This window comes from Trachemys scripta, chromosome 1 (genome assembly GCF_013100865.1).
Source record: "Trachemys scripta elegans isolate TJP31775 chromosome 1, CAS_Tse_1.0, whole genome shotgun sequence".
Taxonomy (NCBI): Eukaryota; Metazoa; Chordata; order Testudines; family Emydidae; genus Trachemys; species Trachemys scripta.
This window is the reverse complement of record NC_048298.1, coordinates 269,268,610-269,287,675: the sequence shown is the minus strand read 5'-3', so window position 1 is coordinate 269,287,675 and position 19,066 is coordinate 269,268,610. Positions and strand designations below refer to the sequence as shown.

At 41.3% G+C, this 19,066-nt stretch overlaps 1 protein-coding gene across 5 annotated transcripts in view; it reads right to left on the bottom strand.

Annotated features, from left to right (window-relative positions):
- The window catches only part of KLF12 (Kruppel like factor 12), a 348,332-nt gene that overhangs the window by 63,707 nt on the left and 265,559 nt on the right, over positions 1-19,066 (bottom strand). For all 5 annotated transcript variants that reach the window (XM_034758347.1, XM_034758346.1, XM_034758349.1 and 2 more), the window contains one exon: positions 17,722-17,781. In XM_034758347.1, coding sequence (XP_034614238.1) covers positions 17,722-17,781 — 60 coding nt within the window. The remainder of the gene's footprint in view (positions 1-17,721; positions 17,782-19,066) is intronic.

The window sequence follows — 19,066 nt, the reverse complement described above, 5'->3', positions numbered from 1 at the left end:
CACAAATAATCAATTTACATTTCTCCTTTCCCTGCCTCAGTGGGTCTACTTTATGGCTCAGTTACCGACATTTAGCACTCATCTTTATTTTGTGTCTGTGTACCAAAAGCAAACAAACACAAAGCTTGACATAGTGCATGTGCCAAATTATTAATATTATCATTTTTATAGTACCTGAAAGGGGAATTGGTACTTTACAGAACAATTAGAAAGACAAATTCTGTGCTCCAATGAGCTTCTCTAGTGTGAGACAAGACAACTAGTGGGGATTAATAAAAAACAGCAAGGAGGTGACAGAGAGAGGAAAGACATGGGTTATGGCAATAAGATTAGGCAATTACTCAGTTTAGGCATGTATACTTATTGAGGCTTTAATTAAAGTTATCTATTGTTGTTATTATTAACTCACTTTTTCAAATGAGGCTCAGTGAGTGTGGACATTCCGTAAGTATGTTTTCAGGAGCATAGTTTATTGTACTCTAAAGGATATCTTATTTCACTTACTTTTTGCAGCCTACAGACAGAAGATATATTTGAATGACTTGCAGATTCCAAAGTAAATATGACTATGAAGGATTTACAGGTCAGTAAATAACAGCCACAGATTTTGAAGCTTTCATTGATTTCACAATGATGGAATGATAAAATCTGTGACAATGAGCCAAGATATACCACACTAAACAGCCTACCTCACTATACTGAATGTAAAGCAGCATGGACAAGTAATACAGTGGCTCCCTGTTAAGATCACCTTTTATAACATTACGATAGTGAACTCACTTTCAGCTGAGCTAGGAGAAGGTGTGATAGACTTGTTTCCCTTACTGACCCTTTTTTAGTTTTATGGGCTCATTATTCAGAAACTGAATTGCCTTCTCTTGTTAGTGTAGACAACATGGTCTAATGGACAGGGACTAGACTGAGAGTGAAGACTGGGAGTAGGTCCCAGCTCCCACACAACCTCTGACATTACTTCCCTTTCCTGTGCTGAAGGAATTATGAATAGGGCCCTACCAATTTCATGGCCATGAAAAGCATGCCATGAACAGTGAAATAAGCCCTTTCTTGTGAAATCTGATCTCCCCGAAATCCGCTGGCCTGGGGAAGGACAGGACTTGTCCTTCCCCTGCACGGCTGTTATGGAGGGAGATCACACCCACCTCCACAGGCAGCGCAGAAGCTCTTGGGGTGCCCAGGCTTGGGGCTGCTGTGGCTCCTGCTCGGGCTCTGGGCACCCTAGCGCCAAGGCTTCCACCCACTGCCACCGCCACTGCTGCCCCCCCATGTAGCTCTTGCCAGGGCTCTGGGCTGCCAGAGATGGGGGTGTAGTGGCTGCGGCTCCTGCCCTGGCTCAGGGACCTGGACTGGGGGCTGCCACCCCCCACAGCTCTAGTCCCTGCAGCTCCTGCCCGACTCGGGGCTGCCCTCCCTTGGCTCCTGCCTGAGCTCAGGACGCCTGAGTTCCAGGGCTGCCGCTGCCCCCCCTTGCAGTTTCTGCTCAGGTTCTGGGCGCTTGAGCTCCTGGGAGTCTGTTCTCCTGCCCCTGTGGCTCCTGCCTGGGCTCTGGGCGCCCAGGCTTGGGGTTGCTGCCCCTGGCCCCCACGGCTCCAGCTGGGACTTGGGGCTTCCACCCCGTGACTCCTGCCAAGGACCTGGGCTGGGAGCTGCCACCCCCCACAGCTCCAGCTGGGACAGGGGGTTTTGCACTCCCCCGCCCATCTCCTGCCCAAACTCCAGGCTTCCACCCCCTAACCTCCGTGGCTTCAGCCCCCACAGCTCCTGCCAGTGCTGCGGCACCCGTTTTTCAAATTGTCCGGAGCCCTTGGGAACGGGGCCCCATAGGCTTATACATTAATCCACCACTGGCCCTGACTAGCAGCTAGGAGCGCTCGTCTGGGGCACTCCCAGCAGCACTGGGGAAATCAAATCTACCTTCACCTCCGGGAACCTCCTCCAGCTGCAGGAAACGCCACACCTGCTGCCTTCAGAGCTGGGCTCTGACGGCAGCACAGACATGAGTATGGCAATCCTGCAATGTCCATATAACACCTTTGGGATGACCCCCTTCCTCCCCCCCACGATCCCCTCTTGTATCAGGAATCCTACTGTTGCAACACCTTGAAATTTCAGATGTAAACATGTGAAATTGACCAAAGTGAATCATGAATTTGATAGGGCCCTAATTATGAAGCCTTTTCTAGGCTCTGTGTTGCACTGGTCATAGTCAGTAAAGAGCCAGCAGTTCAGGAGAAAATACTTCTAACAATACAAGAATCCTGCCCACTCCATCCTCTGCTCTTTGGGATAGGGACCATCTGCATTTTGTGTATTATACAGAGCCAAGTACATTGTTGACTCTTTAAATAAATAACAATAACAACAAAACCAGGGTATATATCAGTGGGCTACTGGTGCACTACTTTGCTGATGGAACTAAGCTGTTGGCTAGCAGCCTACTAATGCACAACCTGTTGTGGAGTATTGCTATAGTTACTGACCACCTTTTAACTTTAGGTTTCTCCAGTTGCCTGACAAACTGCAGAACTACATACCTTTCACAGACAGATGGAGTTCCAAACTCCTGGCTTAGTTAATGGGGCTACAGCCTGCTAAGCTGCACAATCATTACTAAATATGTTAATGTATCACATTCCACTTTACTCTCATTACTGTGTGCATTCTTGGTTTGCATACAGCAAGAGAATGTTCAGCCATTACAAATGCTTGGTTTGTGCACATCTGTTGCAACATTTCATTTCCACCACATGAGTTGATATAGGCTTCTCAGTCAATTTCTTCAGACAGCCAACTCTTGTTGAGGTGTGTTGCAGGACTACACTACTGTCACGGAGTCCAGCTTTCAATAAAAGGTTAAATGGAAAAATCTACCTTCCAGTCACTTTAGTCTTCAAACTGGCAGCCTAGAGCCCCCAAGTCTGACCTGTACCTCATTTGGTACAGGGGTGTAACATCTGAAGTAGGGGATTGCTTGTGAGACGTATGCCATCAGCGATGAAGGCTGGTCCAAAATATCACTTTGGGCATTATGCAAGGTGAACCGGTCCAGCGAGAACCCTGAAAATGATGGCTAATACAGGCGGGAAAGTTGCAGGGCATGAGCTGCACCTAGCTACCTGAGGTGAAGGAAATTGCTAAGAAAGACTCAACAGCTCGGGTGTAATACTGTGAACGCAGTACTGGTAGACCGGGAAAAGGTTTGCATTACTGTGCCTCCGTCTCAATACCTGGGGCAAGGTATTCTTTGGGACAATCGTTTGCTCTTGGTTTTGATCAATGTGAGTAACTCGGCACTCAGCGCTGGGGTTAAAACCACTGCTCTACTCTCAGTTTATAATGCCCTGTTGATGCCATCTTCCTCTAGTGCACTTGTGATGGGCTCGCGCCAAAGCCCCCCCGGGGACATGTCCTGTAATGTCAGCAGGCGCGTCTGCAGTATACTGTGACAACGTATTCAATCATAGCTGGGATCTCTGCCAATCCATCAAAATTGCAACCTGGAATATTGCAATTCTTTTCAGACGTGGTCATCAGGTCATTATCTCATGCGAAATGGACCATCTTGGCATATCAATTGCAGGCCTAACAGAAGCAAGGCTGATAGATCATGGACACAACAAGGTGAGAGATTCATTACTTCTGTATTTTGGTGATCCTAACCACTTACATGGGGTAGCATTACTACTGTGAGGCAAGGCCAAGTCCTCCTTGATAACTTGGACACCCATGTCTTCTCGACTATTTATTGTACGTCTTAAACATTGGCATGGTCACTTCACTGTCATAGTAGCCCATGCGCCAACAAAGGAATCTGCTGATTTAGTCAGAGATCACTTCTATGATCAGTTGGAATCTCCAGTATGTACTGCCCCTCCACAGGATAATTTTATGACCCTGGGCGACCTAAATGTAGTTACTGGCACCCTCTGAACTGGGCTTGAATAGATTATTGGCCATTAAGGTTCAGGTATACCCAACGATAACTCCTGCCACTTGCTCATGTTCTGTGCCTCCCAGAGTCTTTCCATTCTTGGGTCTTGGTTCAAGTGGCGACGCATATACCGGATGTCCTGGATCTCTCAGGGTGGTGTCACTCAGAAGGAGTTGGACCGCAACATCACATGTGATAGGTGTCTCTTCACCTCTTGCAGAGTATATTGCAGTGTGGAATGTGCCGTGAACACAGATTACCAGCTAGTGGTTGCCCATATGGTGCTGCTGCTGCTTCGACGAGCAAATACACCCTCTGCGATGATGAAGAAGTTTGACAACGATGCACTTCTCCATGTGCTGGGTTTAGCCAACAGATTTTGTATTGACATCAGCAATAGACTCTCAGTGCCAGCTGACCTGCCAAACAACGTTGAAGTCGCCTGTTCTCTTCCATCCTCTACCAATCTGCCAAGCAGAGAATTGGCTACAGGAGCCCAGCACATCAACTATGGCCATCAGAGGAGCCTTCCAGACAATTAAATTGAAGGCCACAGCCCTCCAGCATGGTGATAATTAGCTGAAGTGAAAGTTCAACACCCTGGCACTTCATGATCGTGAGGAATATTATAACCAAGTAGCAGATGATGTTGAACTCAGCTAAGCCAGGAGATACTTAAAGGCAGCATTCAGCATGATCTGCAATCTCAAAGATCAAGAGGTATTCGCTATGAATGCCATCTTGAACAACAGACCATGTTTTATGGTCAAAGACAAAGTTGCAAAATCTAGGATCAGGACCATCCACAACTCCAATCTCTTTGAATAATGAAACTGTCGAAGAAGTTCCAGCTTTTGCTATTTGGGTTTTATACTCACGAGTTCCTCCAACTCTCACATGGAGGTTCTCCACCAGATTGCCATCACAGCATCTGCCATGGGTTGTTTACAATGGATATGGAATCATCATCATCATCTTGGCATGACAACCAAGTTCAGGATCTATTCAAGATGTACCCTGTCCATACTGCTGTACAGTTGTGAAACACTGATACTAGGCCGCTCAGACTGGGGAAACCTGGAGGCTTTCCACACAAAATGCCAACTTTGTATATTGGGCATAAAGTGGAATGACTTCATTTTGCACGTTTGCTGTCGCTCCAGTCTACAGACTCCTGGGGCCATTGTCTGCAGACGGCATTTTATGCTTTTCAGACATGTCGCGAGAATGCCACAAGACATTCCAGTGAATGCCTTTCTCTGGGTGGCTTGTAACATCTGGGATAAAATTCCACTGACCGAGGGGTGGAGGCAGCCCAGAATCAGACCCCTTATTACATGGGTGCATCAAATCTGTTCCACAATTGGACTCTCGGACCTTTGCAATTGCACAATGGCAAACGCTGGCTACGGCCAACCATTCGGCTAAGTGCTGAAGAGGAGATGAAGAAGAGCACACAGTCTGTTGTCCATGACAGGTAATGTAGCTTCCATTTTTATAAAGCACAAATGGAGTTCGGTATATCGTCAGTTTGTAAAGGATTAAGGCTATCAAGTATCTAAACCAAGGACATCAGGCTGCATTGTAAATGTAACCCATGCAGTTAGGATTTCTGAGAACACAACATATCACAATAATGTGATATGCTGACAGGTTTTAAGGGACTAATCTAAGTCCTGGAGGTAATGATTTGGAACTGTCTTCCTTAAGCCTTTGTGGTTTTTTAAATACAGCTTAGTTTACATTAAAATATCTTTTTAAATTTGCCTCATCCACTGAAACTATTTTGAGGATTCCTGGAAGGTTTGTGTGTCCGCTAAAACTGCTTCTGCAATTGTCTGCTCAGGCTGCACCTCCCGCTGCACTAGCTAATTATTACAGTATTTTGCCTTGCTACTGCAGCATCCACCCCTTGTTCCAGAATTCAAGATGATCCTTGTTCAAGGGAGCCACGTTACTTTCAGTCTGGCTGAGTACACCACCCTTTATGTCACAAATAAGCCCCTTATTTTAAAGAAAAAAGTTAAAATGAATTGCTAAATTGCTGTAAACTAATCTTCATGTATCTGAGACTTAGGGTGTTAGGTCAGCAATTTACTTAAATCCCTATTTTTCCACAGTGTTTAGACTGGATATTATTTTATAGCAGATAATATAATTTTGTTCTAGCTCCTTAAAAGGACCAACCACAGTCTCCCTTTAAAACCAAAGTGCACCTTTGCACTTGTGCAGCCTGTATTCTTTTAGGATCCTTTATTAACATTCTTTCCCTTACATGCTGTTCGATGGCTGCCACAGCTGAGCTGTTCTGCACAGATTTTCTGCTCAGTATGGGGCAGGGTGTGTTAATTACAAAGAAAGATGGAGACAGGCCAGACAGCCCCTCTGATGAACTGTCTCATACATGCGCAGCCTACTTCCTGCTGTTTTGCAGCTACAAAGATCACCTGTTGGTGTTGGCATTCACCCAAGCTGGGGCCTAGTGGAAATGACAGAATCAGCTAGAAATGAGAGCCAGCTCATATTCCAGCTACCCAAATGAGAGAAATACAAAAACAGATGATTGCAATGTGACCTAGCTGCTTCATATAGGAGCCAAGGAGGGGGGGAGGAGGGGGAAAGAGAGGGGGGAAATGTAGAAAACAATCATTTAAAAGAAAGCTCTGCTTATACTGGGTCTTTGACTGCTGCTATTTTCTCTCCACACCCACAACAGAAAAACACTTCTTCACATTAATAGCTGCCCATGGGGAGAACTAACTCTCTCCCTTCTGCCCCTGCTAAGGATGTTGGATGCTCCCTACCTTAAATAAAAGATTATAAACAAAGAGCCATATATTTTACTTAAATAATCGGCCAACTCCAACAGAGACCTCTCTGTACTGGCTGGTCGTACATGATAATTTAAAGAAAGCCTACAAATTCGGGTCCCAGACTCCTCTGTCCCTCACCATCAAAAACAATATGCAAACCTACCCCTCACTGAAATTCATACCTGTGCAGGAGAAAGACTATGTGCCATTTAAGTTTCATTTCATACTTCTAGTCAGAAAGGCAGATTAACAGTAATTAAATCAAAAAGATAACTGATATAGGCTGTCTTTTTAAATATAGGAATGTTGCCTTTTAAATGATAAAATACTTCTATGCAAGATTCTAGTCATATACTATACTTCCAGAAGATACAGACTTCAAACAAGGCATTGCAAGCTATTTACAATATGTATTTACCCAAAGCAGCAATATTCATGACATTCAAAATGTTTAGTGGAATATCTCTGACCCGGAGTTCAAACATGTTTTGACATAATAAATACACATTCTCTAGTATGGCTTAACTGTCTTTAAAAGAGTTCCAAAGAGGTTCTTTTTTTGCCCAGTAATTCTTTGGGAAAAAAAAAAAGGTAAGTGAATATTAATTTTTGAAAAGGCAGGGTTTTCTTTTCCAAGCAATGGAATGAGCCCCAGAGCCTATTTCTTGCTGAGAAAACACTTCATGAATAATCAGTGCATATTCCAGTTCCCCAATAAGCACCAATTCTTCAAACCCTCAGAGCATCAGGAAGCTCTTGTGACTTTGGCGTTTCAACTGTGACTCTTCTTGCCTTACCCTCCTTTATTTTAACACATAGCTTCTGGCAGCTAGGCAGGTAACCAGAAACCAAACCCTAGTAGTGAGCACAAGCATGGCCTAATTTGCACATTATGAATTATTCAGGAGTTCCTGATTCCTGCACCTGCACAGAGGCAGGAAACTTGCAAGGAATGAGCATTACTCTTCTCTTGGGTTTACACAAGCTCAATTACTGCTCAGCCACTTTGTTCTGTAACTAGGGGTTTCGGATCTCGTATTAACCAATGAAAATGGAAAAAAAAATTCTCACAGCATCAAAAAACAGGGCAATCATTCAACCTCTTTTGAGGTAAACAAATTCTATCAGAACGTAGCATTCATCTTACACATGCTAATCCAGATCAAAGCACAGACACAAGAAACTGAATATACACCATAAAGAATGCGTCTACTAGCTACTCTATTTAGATATTTATTCAGCTGTACAAGACAGCACATTTATACTTTTTCCTAGCTCAGAGCTGCAAGTATTTCACTTGGTAACTTGTCCATTCAGATTTTTTCCCTCCAAAGTCTGCAGATATAGCTCGGATAAATTATCCACCTTGGCAGTCTGGCTAAAATCAGGGGTCCTATCAGTTTAATGTTAAAAATGTCCTCTCTTGAGAGAGTATGTCCTGAATTTTCAAGAGGATGGATTTAATGAGCAAATAGGTGTTTTCCATCTTCAGCTACTATAAGCTTTGTCAAAGAGTAAGTGACTGTGATGCTGGTAAACCAGGTGCCAGCTCTTGCCAAGGCTGCAGGCATCCGCTGAGCACTGACAAATTCATAGCTGGAAATCAGCTCACCTGTATGTTAGTATTGCTCATGATAGGTGTTAGACTTGTAAGGATGTGTTTAGACTCTGTAAAATGCTTGTAAAATGCTGCATTCATTAATCTCACTTGTAATGTCTGCATCCCGTTCTATAAGGTAATATGTAAGTTTTGCTTTATAACTGTAAAAATCCCTATTCTGAACTTGTGAACCCAGGCAACAGAAGTGGTTCCCCTGCACATCAGGAAGGACTATCAAAACTAAATGGGCCATTGTGAAATATCACAATACAAACACTGGGTTAATGGCCCTTTCACACCTGTGCTATGTGCAAGAAGGCTCATCCTATCAGCTTGATTTCTGGAAATAAAGATAGCTGCCATGAAAATTCTTCATCTCCTTGCTGTTTGGACTCTCAGAGGACTGGAGTTAGGAAAGAAAAGTAGAGATCCCCAAGTTCAACCTGGGTTAGCCCTAAAAGACATTCAGTACTGACAGATTACTGCATCTCTGTCACCTGTTGGAACCACAGACTAAACTATATATGGCGTCTACTTTTAACCTGTAAATACACCTCTACCCCAATATAACGCAACCCGATATAACCATGAATTTGGATATAACGCGGTAAAGCAGCGCTCTGGGGGGGCGGGGCTGCGTGCTCCAGCGGATCAAAGCAAGTTCAATATAACGCGGTTTCACCTATAACACGGTATGATTTTTTGGCTCCTGAGGACAGCGTTATATCGGGGTAGAGGTGTTATTCTCTAATTTCCTTTCCTAGTTAATAAATCCTTAGTTAGTTTACTATAGGACTGGGTCTTTGGTACGAGATCTGAAGTACAAATTGACCTGGTGTAAGTGACTGGTCTCTTGGGACTGGGAGGAACCTGAATCTTTTGTGATCTTTGGTATAAGTGACCATTTATCACTTAGTCCATCTTGTCTAGGTGGCAAGATAGACTGGCGTGCCTAAGGGGGACTGTCTGTGACTCCATGGTAAGACTGCTATAGTGCTTCAGGAGTTCACATTTGTTACTGGGTTGGTGAAATCTAATTATAGACCCTACCACCAGTTTGGGGTGTCTGTCCTGTTTTTGACAGTCTGCCCTGAGGTTGGCACTCATGGTCGTGAACCACTCCAGGCAGAGTGACAGTGACATCTAACAATAAATCCAAATATGACCCAGAATCATTCTACTCTAGAAAGTAAATATAAACATATGCAGAGAGCTGACAATCAAATTAGTATTATGAACATTTGAAGATAAATGTGAAATATTTTTTGAATAAAGGATATGAAACACACAGATGTAAAAGCATTAAGTCAATGCTAAGCAAAAACTTCTATACTGCATCTCCTGTTCCTACTCTCATTGCATATCTGTGGGTTTTGTTCTTTAATGCACCAGCACCAACAGAGTCCTCAGTTAAAAGATCTGCTCATTAATCACAGGCAGCTAAGCATCCTGCTTTGACTGGTTCAGTAAAAGATCTGCAGCAACTGATAATACAACCTTTTTAATCCTCTGTTTCAATGGAACAAGTCTAACACACGCGTTAAGTATTCAGGAAGGTACAGTCAATCCTTTTCAAACCTTCACTCTTCTTCTTTCAGTGCCTAAATAAGTTAATTCAGACTTCTTTCAATGCCGAATGCATGATTGGTCCTACATTGCCACTATCTCATTCCTAGCCAATAACAGGTTGTCTGGGTCTTTTAAAAATTATTTTAATCAGGCATGTAAACATGTTGTATTCTTTGATGCTCTTTCATTCAGCATCATTAATCCCCAGCAGGAAATCAATAGACTTAAAACATTTAATCATGTAAAAATGCAACCTACAAATCCACAAATGACTTTCGTTCATCACGTGCACGGACACATACTCTATAAGTTAGAGACTATGCCTCTCTTGCTGCCTTGGGGATCAGGCTAGTGTCTCATAGAAATAAATAGATTCTCTCTCTCTAGATATCTGCCAATAAAAAAGAATAGCCGTTAATGAGGGGAAAATGTGATTGTTTGCTAAGTCATCATTTCCCCTGTCCTGGGGTCACATTGGTCTGATGAGATGGCCCCTACTTATACTAATGTAGAGATTTTTTTAAACTTTGTTTTGTTGTAGTAACTAGGTCACAGAGTCTACTGCATGTGCATTAAAGGAAAATATCTTCCTCCCTACAGTGATTTAATCCTTAGCACATCACTAATTATACACATAAAAACAACATATATGGACAAGAACCACTATTTTTGTTTTGTTTTACTAAAAGAGAATTTGCCCCCAGGTCATTCCCTCTAACATGTGAAGTCCAGGGGCAAAGGAGAGATTTGCTGGGAAAATTTTGACAACATCTCCCTGTGTACGGCAACAGAAAGAAGCCTTTAGAGGGTTTCCTATGGGTAAGATCCTCCGAACCCATCAGGATATAGAGAGCAACTAAAATCTCATCAACAAGTCAGAAATATATGGCTGGAGTATAAACATGAAGAGCCATTGATTCCTATCTGTGGGGGATTAAAAGGAATGGAAGAAGTAAACAGGGAAAAAGGATAAAAGTAAGAGTAGTTGAATTTGGTCATATTAATCACAATTAAAAGATTAACATGTGAATAATGTTTTTTAAAAAGTGCAGGCAACTATATGAATATCCTATGTCTCCAATATAGTAAAACCCATTCTCCTACTGTAAGTGACTGAAGGAATGAAAACTTTATAACAAGTTTATTTGGGTATAAGCTTTTGTGGGCTAAAACCCACTTCATCAGATGCATGGAGTGGAAAATACAGTAGGAAGATATAGATAGCAGTACATGAAAAGATTGGAGTTGCCTTACCCAGTGGGGGGGGGAGGGTCGAGACAAATCAATTACAGTGGGCTATTATCAACAGGATGAAAAATCACTTTTGTAGTGGTAATCAGGGTGGCTCACTTCAAACGGTTAACAAGAAGGCGTGAGTAACAGTAGGGGCAAATTAGTATGGGGAAATTGTGTTTTTTTAAGTTCTTGTAGTGACTCATCCACTCCCAGTCTTTATTCAGGCCTAATGTAATGGTGTCCAGTTTGCAAATTAATTCCAGTTCTGCAGTTTCTCATTGGAGTCTGTTTTTGAAGTTTTGTTGTCGAAGGATTGCCACTTTTAAATCTGTTATTGAGTGTCCAGGGAGGATGAAGTGTTCTCCGACTGGTTTTTGAATGTTATAATTCTTGATGTCTGATTTGTGTCAATTTATTCTTTTGCGTAGAGACTGTCTGGTTTGGCCAATGTACATGGCAGGGGGGCATTGCTGGCACATGATGGCATATATCACATTGGTAGATGTGCAGGTGAATGAGTTCCTGATGGTGTGACTGATGTGATTAGGTCCTATGATGGTGTCCCTTGAAAAGATATGTAGACAGAGTTGGCAACAGGGTTTGTTGCAGGGATAGGTTCCTGGGTTAGTGTTTTTGTTGTGTGATGCGTTGTTGCTGGTGAGTATTTGCTTCAGGTTGGGGGGCTTCTGTAAGCGAGGACTGGCCTGTCTCCCAAGGTCTGTGAGAGTGAGGATCGTCCTTCAGAATAGGTTTTAGATCCTTGATGATGCGCTGGAGAGATTTTAGTTGGGGGCTGAAGATGACAGCTAGTGGAGTTCTGTTACTTTCTTTGTTGGGCCTGTCCTGTAGTAGGTGACTTCTGTGTACCCTTCTGGCTCTGTCGATCTGTTTCTTCACTTCAGCAGGTGGGTATTGTAGTTTTAAGAATGCTTGATAGAGATCCTGTAGGTGTTTGTCTCTGTCTGAAGGATTGGAGCAAATGTGATTGTATCATAGAGCTTGGCTGTAGACAATGGATTGTGTGATGTGGTCTGGATGAAAGCTGGAGGCATGTAGGTAAGTATAGCGGTCAGTAGGTTTCCGGTATAGGGTGGTGTTTATGTGACCATTGCTTATTTGCACTGTAGTGTCCAGGAAGTGGATCTCTTGTCTGGACTGGTCCAGGCTGAGGTTGATGGTGGGGTGGAAATTGTTGAAATCCTGGTGGAATTCCTCAAGGGCTTCTTTCCCATGGGTCCAGATGATTAAGATGTCATCAATGTAGCAAAAGTAGAGTAGGGGCGTTAGGGGACGAGTGCTGAGGAAGCATTGTTCTAAGTCAGCCATAAAAACGTTGGCATTCTGTGGGGCCATGTGGGTACCCATAGCAGTGCCACTGATTTGGAGATATACATTGTCCCCCAATGTGAAATAGTTGTGGGTGAGGACAAAGTCACAAAGTTCAGTCACAAGGTTTGCCGTGACATTATCAGGGATACTGTTCCTGATGGCTTGATAATAGCCCACTTTAATTGATTTGTCTCAATCCCAAGCAACTCCCATCTTTTCATGTACTGCTATATATATATATCTTCCTACTGTATTTTCCATGCATCTGATGAAGTGGGGTTTAGCCCATGAAAGCTTATGCCCAAATAAATTTGTTAGTCTATAAGGTGCCACAAGTACTCCTCGTTGTTTTTGCTAATACAGACTAACACAGCTACCACTCTGAAACTTATAACAAGTATGACTAATCTGTACTTTACTATAGGTATTTTGAGCCTTAGTGAACATTCCTGATTGGTTCTTTTGCAGTTATTTCCACCAACAATAAGGTTTAATGTGCTGAGCAGCATGGAGGGAAAGGCATAGTTTAGGGAATTACTTCAAATGCCTTGGCTGTCCCTAGCTGCATTAATTTTTCATTGCCTCATTTAGGCTAAAAAAATGAGATAAGTCTAAACTATGTAATGAGGGCATTCAAAATTGGGCAAAAAGAAGATCAAGCATTTTCTTGTGTAGGCACTTCTAATTATTATCAGTAGCACCCAGTATTGTTGTTTATTCACATTAGAAGGAACTATTTTTAAACTTTTTAAAAAATCATGGCCCAGGCTAACTGAAAAACTTTTCTACTTGACAGAGGCTGGAGCGGACTCTTGATTCAAAATGACGATTCAGATCCAGACGCAGGGTCAGGTTTTCGAAAAAGGGTGCTCTGCCCTGAAGCTGAACCACAGGAGCAATCTGAGTCCTTGCACTTCTAACTACCTAACAACATGAGTTAGGGGTGCAACAATGTACCTCAAAATCCTGAATTTAATTGAAATCTGCTAACTGATCACAACCACTGCTTTCAGTTAGCCCTGTAAATAGCTGAAACAAAAAAGAAAAGTGCAAGTTTCTGTCTTTGAATACTCTATAAGTCAACGCAAATCAAGGTGAAAATAGTGTCCAGCAGGATAATTCAGACCAAGAAAATCATCGAGCTCCACAGCAGTTTGACCCTAGCTTGGCCCCAGAGGCAGCTCTACAGCTGCCAGATAGAGATCCTGCCAAGAAGCTAGCAGAGGTGCAAGCCAAAAAGCCAGCAACAAACCACATGCCAGTACAGGAAAGCTATATTCCAGAATTTGGCATCTGGGTCCTGCAGCTGCCAAACACTTCCCATCTGACCAAAGCTGTACAGTGTGCTCCTAATAGAAAAGCAAGAGTGAACTGTAGAGGAGCAAAAGAAGTACTGTCTGTAGGACACAGGAGAATGAAGGAGCATCCTGTACCTACCAACCTCTGAAGTATACAAATAATGCTGCTGTATTGCCAATATAATAACCTGGACTGATAGACATATTTTTAAGGATACAATGGGAATTGATAAATATTTTGCTGGAAAAGAAGCGGGAGCAACACGTAGGACCTGTGGGTAGTCACGTCAATGGGAATTTTGTCACTGACTTCCCTAGGTACAGAATTTTTGTGTTACTAAATCTGAATAAATCCATCTTTTACACTGAAAGGCTTAATAAGTTTGCCTGTGTTTGACTGCAGAACCAAGGGATTGATTTGAGCAGCACGTATGGCCTTCAGTAGATTTCCTGAGCATGATAAGCCAGAAAAGTTTCAAGGGGCACACAGAAAATGCTTCTCCTGCGCTCCCTGAGCTATTCTGTATGCCTCTCCCTACACAGAGGTCTTCAGCAAAGCCACTACAGCACTGTAACCATCCCACCTCTGCTCCTCAGAGGAATGAACCCACAATTTATCCCTATGTTTTAAAATTACAAAGACACACAGTACACAGAAGGGAAAAATCCTGACCCCATTGAAATCAGTGGTAAAGATTCTCTTGGCTTGTATGGGGCCAGAATTTTACTGGAAATATTTGAAAATTGGATTCTCTTTCATTTAGTTGTCAGTTTAGTTCAGGGTTCTGGGCTTTCTCAGTGACAACTGACGATGGTACCACTAACTCTTAAAGGAATGTAAAGAATGCATCTCCCGGCACAATTGAAAAATAAATAATAAAGTGACTTTCAGTATTTAAAAGACAATGCCTCAGATATCAGAATACAAAACTTGAGCATCACAGAAAAGAAAGGCTCCATATTTTTAAATGACGGTGATGTTGTTTGAAAAAGAAATTAGATGATATTTTTAAAAATGCCTAAGAGTAAGTACTTAGCTCTCATTGAAACTGAACAGGCATGTAGAGCTCTTGGGCACTTTTGAAAAAGTGCATCCGTTGCCCCTAATTTATATCTGTTCAACACCACTATTTCAAAGTGGTTCTATCCTATTGGGCTTCATTAATACTAATGACTTAAATGAAAGTGCAGAAAAAAATGACAGTCGGGAAGTAGAAAATAACTGTGGAATGATTGCCTATAAGAAAACAAGGGAGTATTTTTTAAAAGCCACATTAGACAGAAGTCACATTAAGCTCCATCTTAAAAGTTAATGCTGGGAAACCCTGTAGTGATAGGTCATGATTTCTGTCTCAATTTATGCATCAGTAAAATAATAATAAATAAAATAATAATAATACAGGTTACTTAAAAATAGATGTTTGTTATCTTACTTTACAGCCGTACAAAATTTTGTAACCCAAAACTTAATAGTAAGAGCAAGAATGTACTTTTATAATAAAAATAATGAATATATTACAATTTTAAACATGACATGATGCAAACATACCAATTTCCCTGAAATGTCATGAAAAAAGCATAATTTCAGTGACATGAAATTGTCCAAAACAAAACAGAGAAACTTCTTGAATGAAATTCCATGAAAATAAATTATTTATCCACATATTTGCATTTAATTTATAATACAATTCACCATTTCTGAAGACTGTTGGTATCCTGTTATTTTCCCTAACTGCAATAATCCATAACTCCAGTAAGCAAATTAAACCAACTGTGATGAGTTTTCCTTGCAGTATGATGACGATTTAAGTGGACTGTAGGAGTTAACAATTTCATATGATATATTGAGATTATCCCCTTAGCCCAAATTGTGCCCTCAGTTACATCTGTGCAACAACAGTGATGGTTCCCCATTGCTTAAGTGAGGTTGCATAGATGTAACTGAAGGGCACAATTCAGCGCATTATGTTTAAAATATTCAGAAGAGGCTATAAATCATTTCCTAAGTTTTCTAATTATTAGGTTTTATTTGACTCCCTAAAATATTGGACTTTATTCTCATCTGACGTTAGTGTAAATCAGTAGTAACTCCGCTGAGTCAATAGAGTTACAATGGAGAACAACTGGTGCCAGAATAGAACGAGACGCATTAAGTCTACAGATGGTCTATCCATGCACTTTAAGGAATCTTACTAAGGTTAATTTGTATGCATTATTTAAGACATAAAGCTAGCATTCATAAGCTGTAAATAGCATATTCATAGTGAGTGTAGATGTTTGAAATCCCCTAACTTTCCTGACTCAAGGATCACATAGTAACACAAAATCTGCATAGACCACCCCTAAAGAAAAGAAAATGAAAAACAGAATAAAGAAGATGTGCTGCTGAGAAAAAATAAGTGTGGGAGCTATGTTGAAGTTCTCTGGATACCTCTGTTTCATGGTCAGCTGCTCAAACATATCTTATTCCGACATTATGTGAAAGTTAAGTGGGACATTTTAGTCTTATGAAAATCCTAGAAAAATGAAAATGCTATTAACAAGTGTCATAATTTAAAAATCAAAGCCCTTCTTTTAGCAGAGATTGCAGTCCCCTCTGGGGATCAAAAGGAACCTATATCCGAAATGGTAACAGAACTGTTCGAATATACATTGCTTTAGAAATGCAACATTTTAGGACAGTAATGGGCTTTTTCTCCAACAAGGAACAATTTCCAAAATTGAGGTTGCTCTTTCAACTGGCTTGAAGAAAGGTATTAGGGTTGGGGTTTTCATACGAGAGCACATGTCAGCCATCACTGATAAGGTTCAAATACTCACTTAAAATCAATGAGTTTATATAATTTTTTTGTTCCCAAGCAAATTTTAGTGCCTTGAGCTGGCCCGAGAAGGTGAGTTACTACTGCCATTTTGTAAATGTTTGAGAAATGTGAGTTTGAAGTTTCTGTAATATAAATTTATTTAGCTGTATATTAATGTTATTAATGGATTAGGGGAATCATTTATCTATTTAACTGTTAATTTATGAATGACAAAAAATAATTTCTTTCAAATGTTCTCCCTCTTAATTTACTTATGAAGCTGAGGTCTAATTATAAATTTGAGGAATGAGATTTTTCTATAACGTATTTGTTTACACTAAACATATACTGCTATGATCTAAAATAATCTAGGATATTTCATTGTATATGTTTTAAAATTTAATAAAACAAAGACAAACCAACACAAACAGTTAATCCCAATGAACATATTATACACAAGATCAATGTCATATGCATATTGGACTGTACATATGTAAGTGCTGTTTGTGCAAGCTACACATTTCCTGGAGCTCCCAATGACTTCACAGCATTTGCTGGAATATCCCACATTTTACTTCAGTGGGAATATCTAGGAGCTCAGCACTTGAAAAAGCAGGGTATTTATGTAGAGGCCAATATATGGAATTAGGAACCAAACTTTAAACACACATTTTAGCCTCATTTTTACCCCCAAAAAAGGTATGTTGGTGAATAACTTAATCCTTTGTGACAGTTGTTCTATCATGCTAGAACCTTGTGAACCTTGGGATCACTGGCAGTGATTAAAACCTATGTTGACAAATTTCAACTGTGGAACCTTGTGTAAAATGATGTTGTTACTTAATTTCAACAGTTTACTTTGGCTGTACTCTGTATCTTATCAGGCAACTGAAGAGCCATGATTGTTCATTCTATTTTCATATTTTATTTACCAGGAGCTGAAAATACTCAAACTTAACCCTTTCCCAACCCAAAACCCGTGTATCTACTGACTTGGCATAGCCCCACATGCTGTCTCTTACAGTAGCCAGCCAAAGAAAGAGGGAAAGAAAGCTTAAAATGAACTGCCACTAAACTTTGTCAAACACACAGAACAGTATATAATACACAATAAAATACTTCATACCTGGAGTTGAAAAAACGAAAAGTGTTAACAGCTGACCTGGCACAGCCCCACATGCTCTCTCTGGAAATTGAACACAGACAATTAGGAATTTTAAGACACCCCAAACATTTCATGGGGCCTAGACAAGCTGGAGGAATACTTACTGCAAAGGCAGATGGCCCAGAAATGGGAATTATAATTTTTCCCAAAACTCACTTAATACTTCTTCTAAGAGGTCAAATGGGAGCTTTGCCATTGACTCAAATGGGAGCAGAGGCCAGCCTTAAGGTCCCAAACCTCAACAACTGATAATTCTTGTTCACTTTGAGTATTTTGTCATTAAACAAATAGGAATTTACATGAGGCAACCATTGCAAAAAGAGGGAGGGAGAGAAATTGGAAGTGAATTTCCACTCCCAGAATTCTTGCTGGTAAAGTAATATAGTTCCCAACATTCCAAAAAGAAAAATCTAGCTGTTAACCCTTTTTATCAAAACTCTAACTCCAGGGACAATACATAATTTTCTACAATATTATTTGGAATATTTAGCACTACTTATATGCTATCTAATAACCATATACATTATTATGCTGTAATTTGGAATATTCCTTTACATTAATGAATTCTGATCTATTACATGTGCTTGAAAAAGGAGCACTATACAGCTGACTTTCTGAAAAAGTTTCACCACATTAAAAAAAGAATCTAAGGAAAGCAAAGTCTATGAATAACTCTCTTCAGTCTTGCTACCTGTGGTTCAGAGTCAGACCTCAAATGTTCCATGAAACTTGTCTGAGACCAACACCTAAGGAACTAGCAAAAATTAAGAAAAAAACCCTTATTTCTCTAGCACACTAATAATTGAATAAAATTGCATTGGAAGCCTTAGAACGGGCCAGGCTACTGGAGGGGCACCTTTATACAGATGTCATTGATAACATTAATATGTTCAGTGGGAGGTTTTCAAAAGATACAGAGACACTCCCATTGATCGCCATCTTTTTCAACCCACTGATGCTCATTTAGGCCAGGGATTGGCAACCTTTGGCACGCGGCCCGTCAGAGAAATCCGCTGGCGGGCCGGGCCGGTTTGTTTACCTACAGCATCGCCAATCGCAGCTCCCACTGGCCGTGGTTCCCTCAGCCCGCGCTGCTTCCCTCAGTCCCCACTGGCCTGGAACGGCGAACCACAGCCAGTGGGAGCTGTGATCGGCCGAACCTGAAGATGCTGTAGGTAAACAAACCGTCCTGGCCAGCCAGCGGATTTCCCTGATGGGCCGCATGCCAAAGGTTGCCAATCCCTGATTTAGACCTTTGAAAATCTCTCTCATTTTACACTTCAGTACTTCCAATTTTGGAAGTACT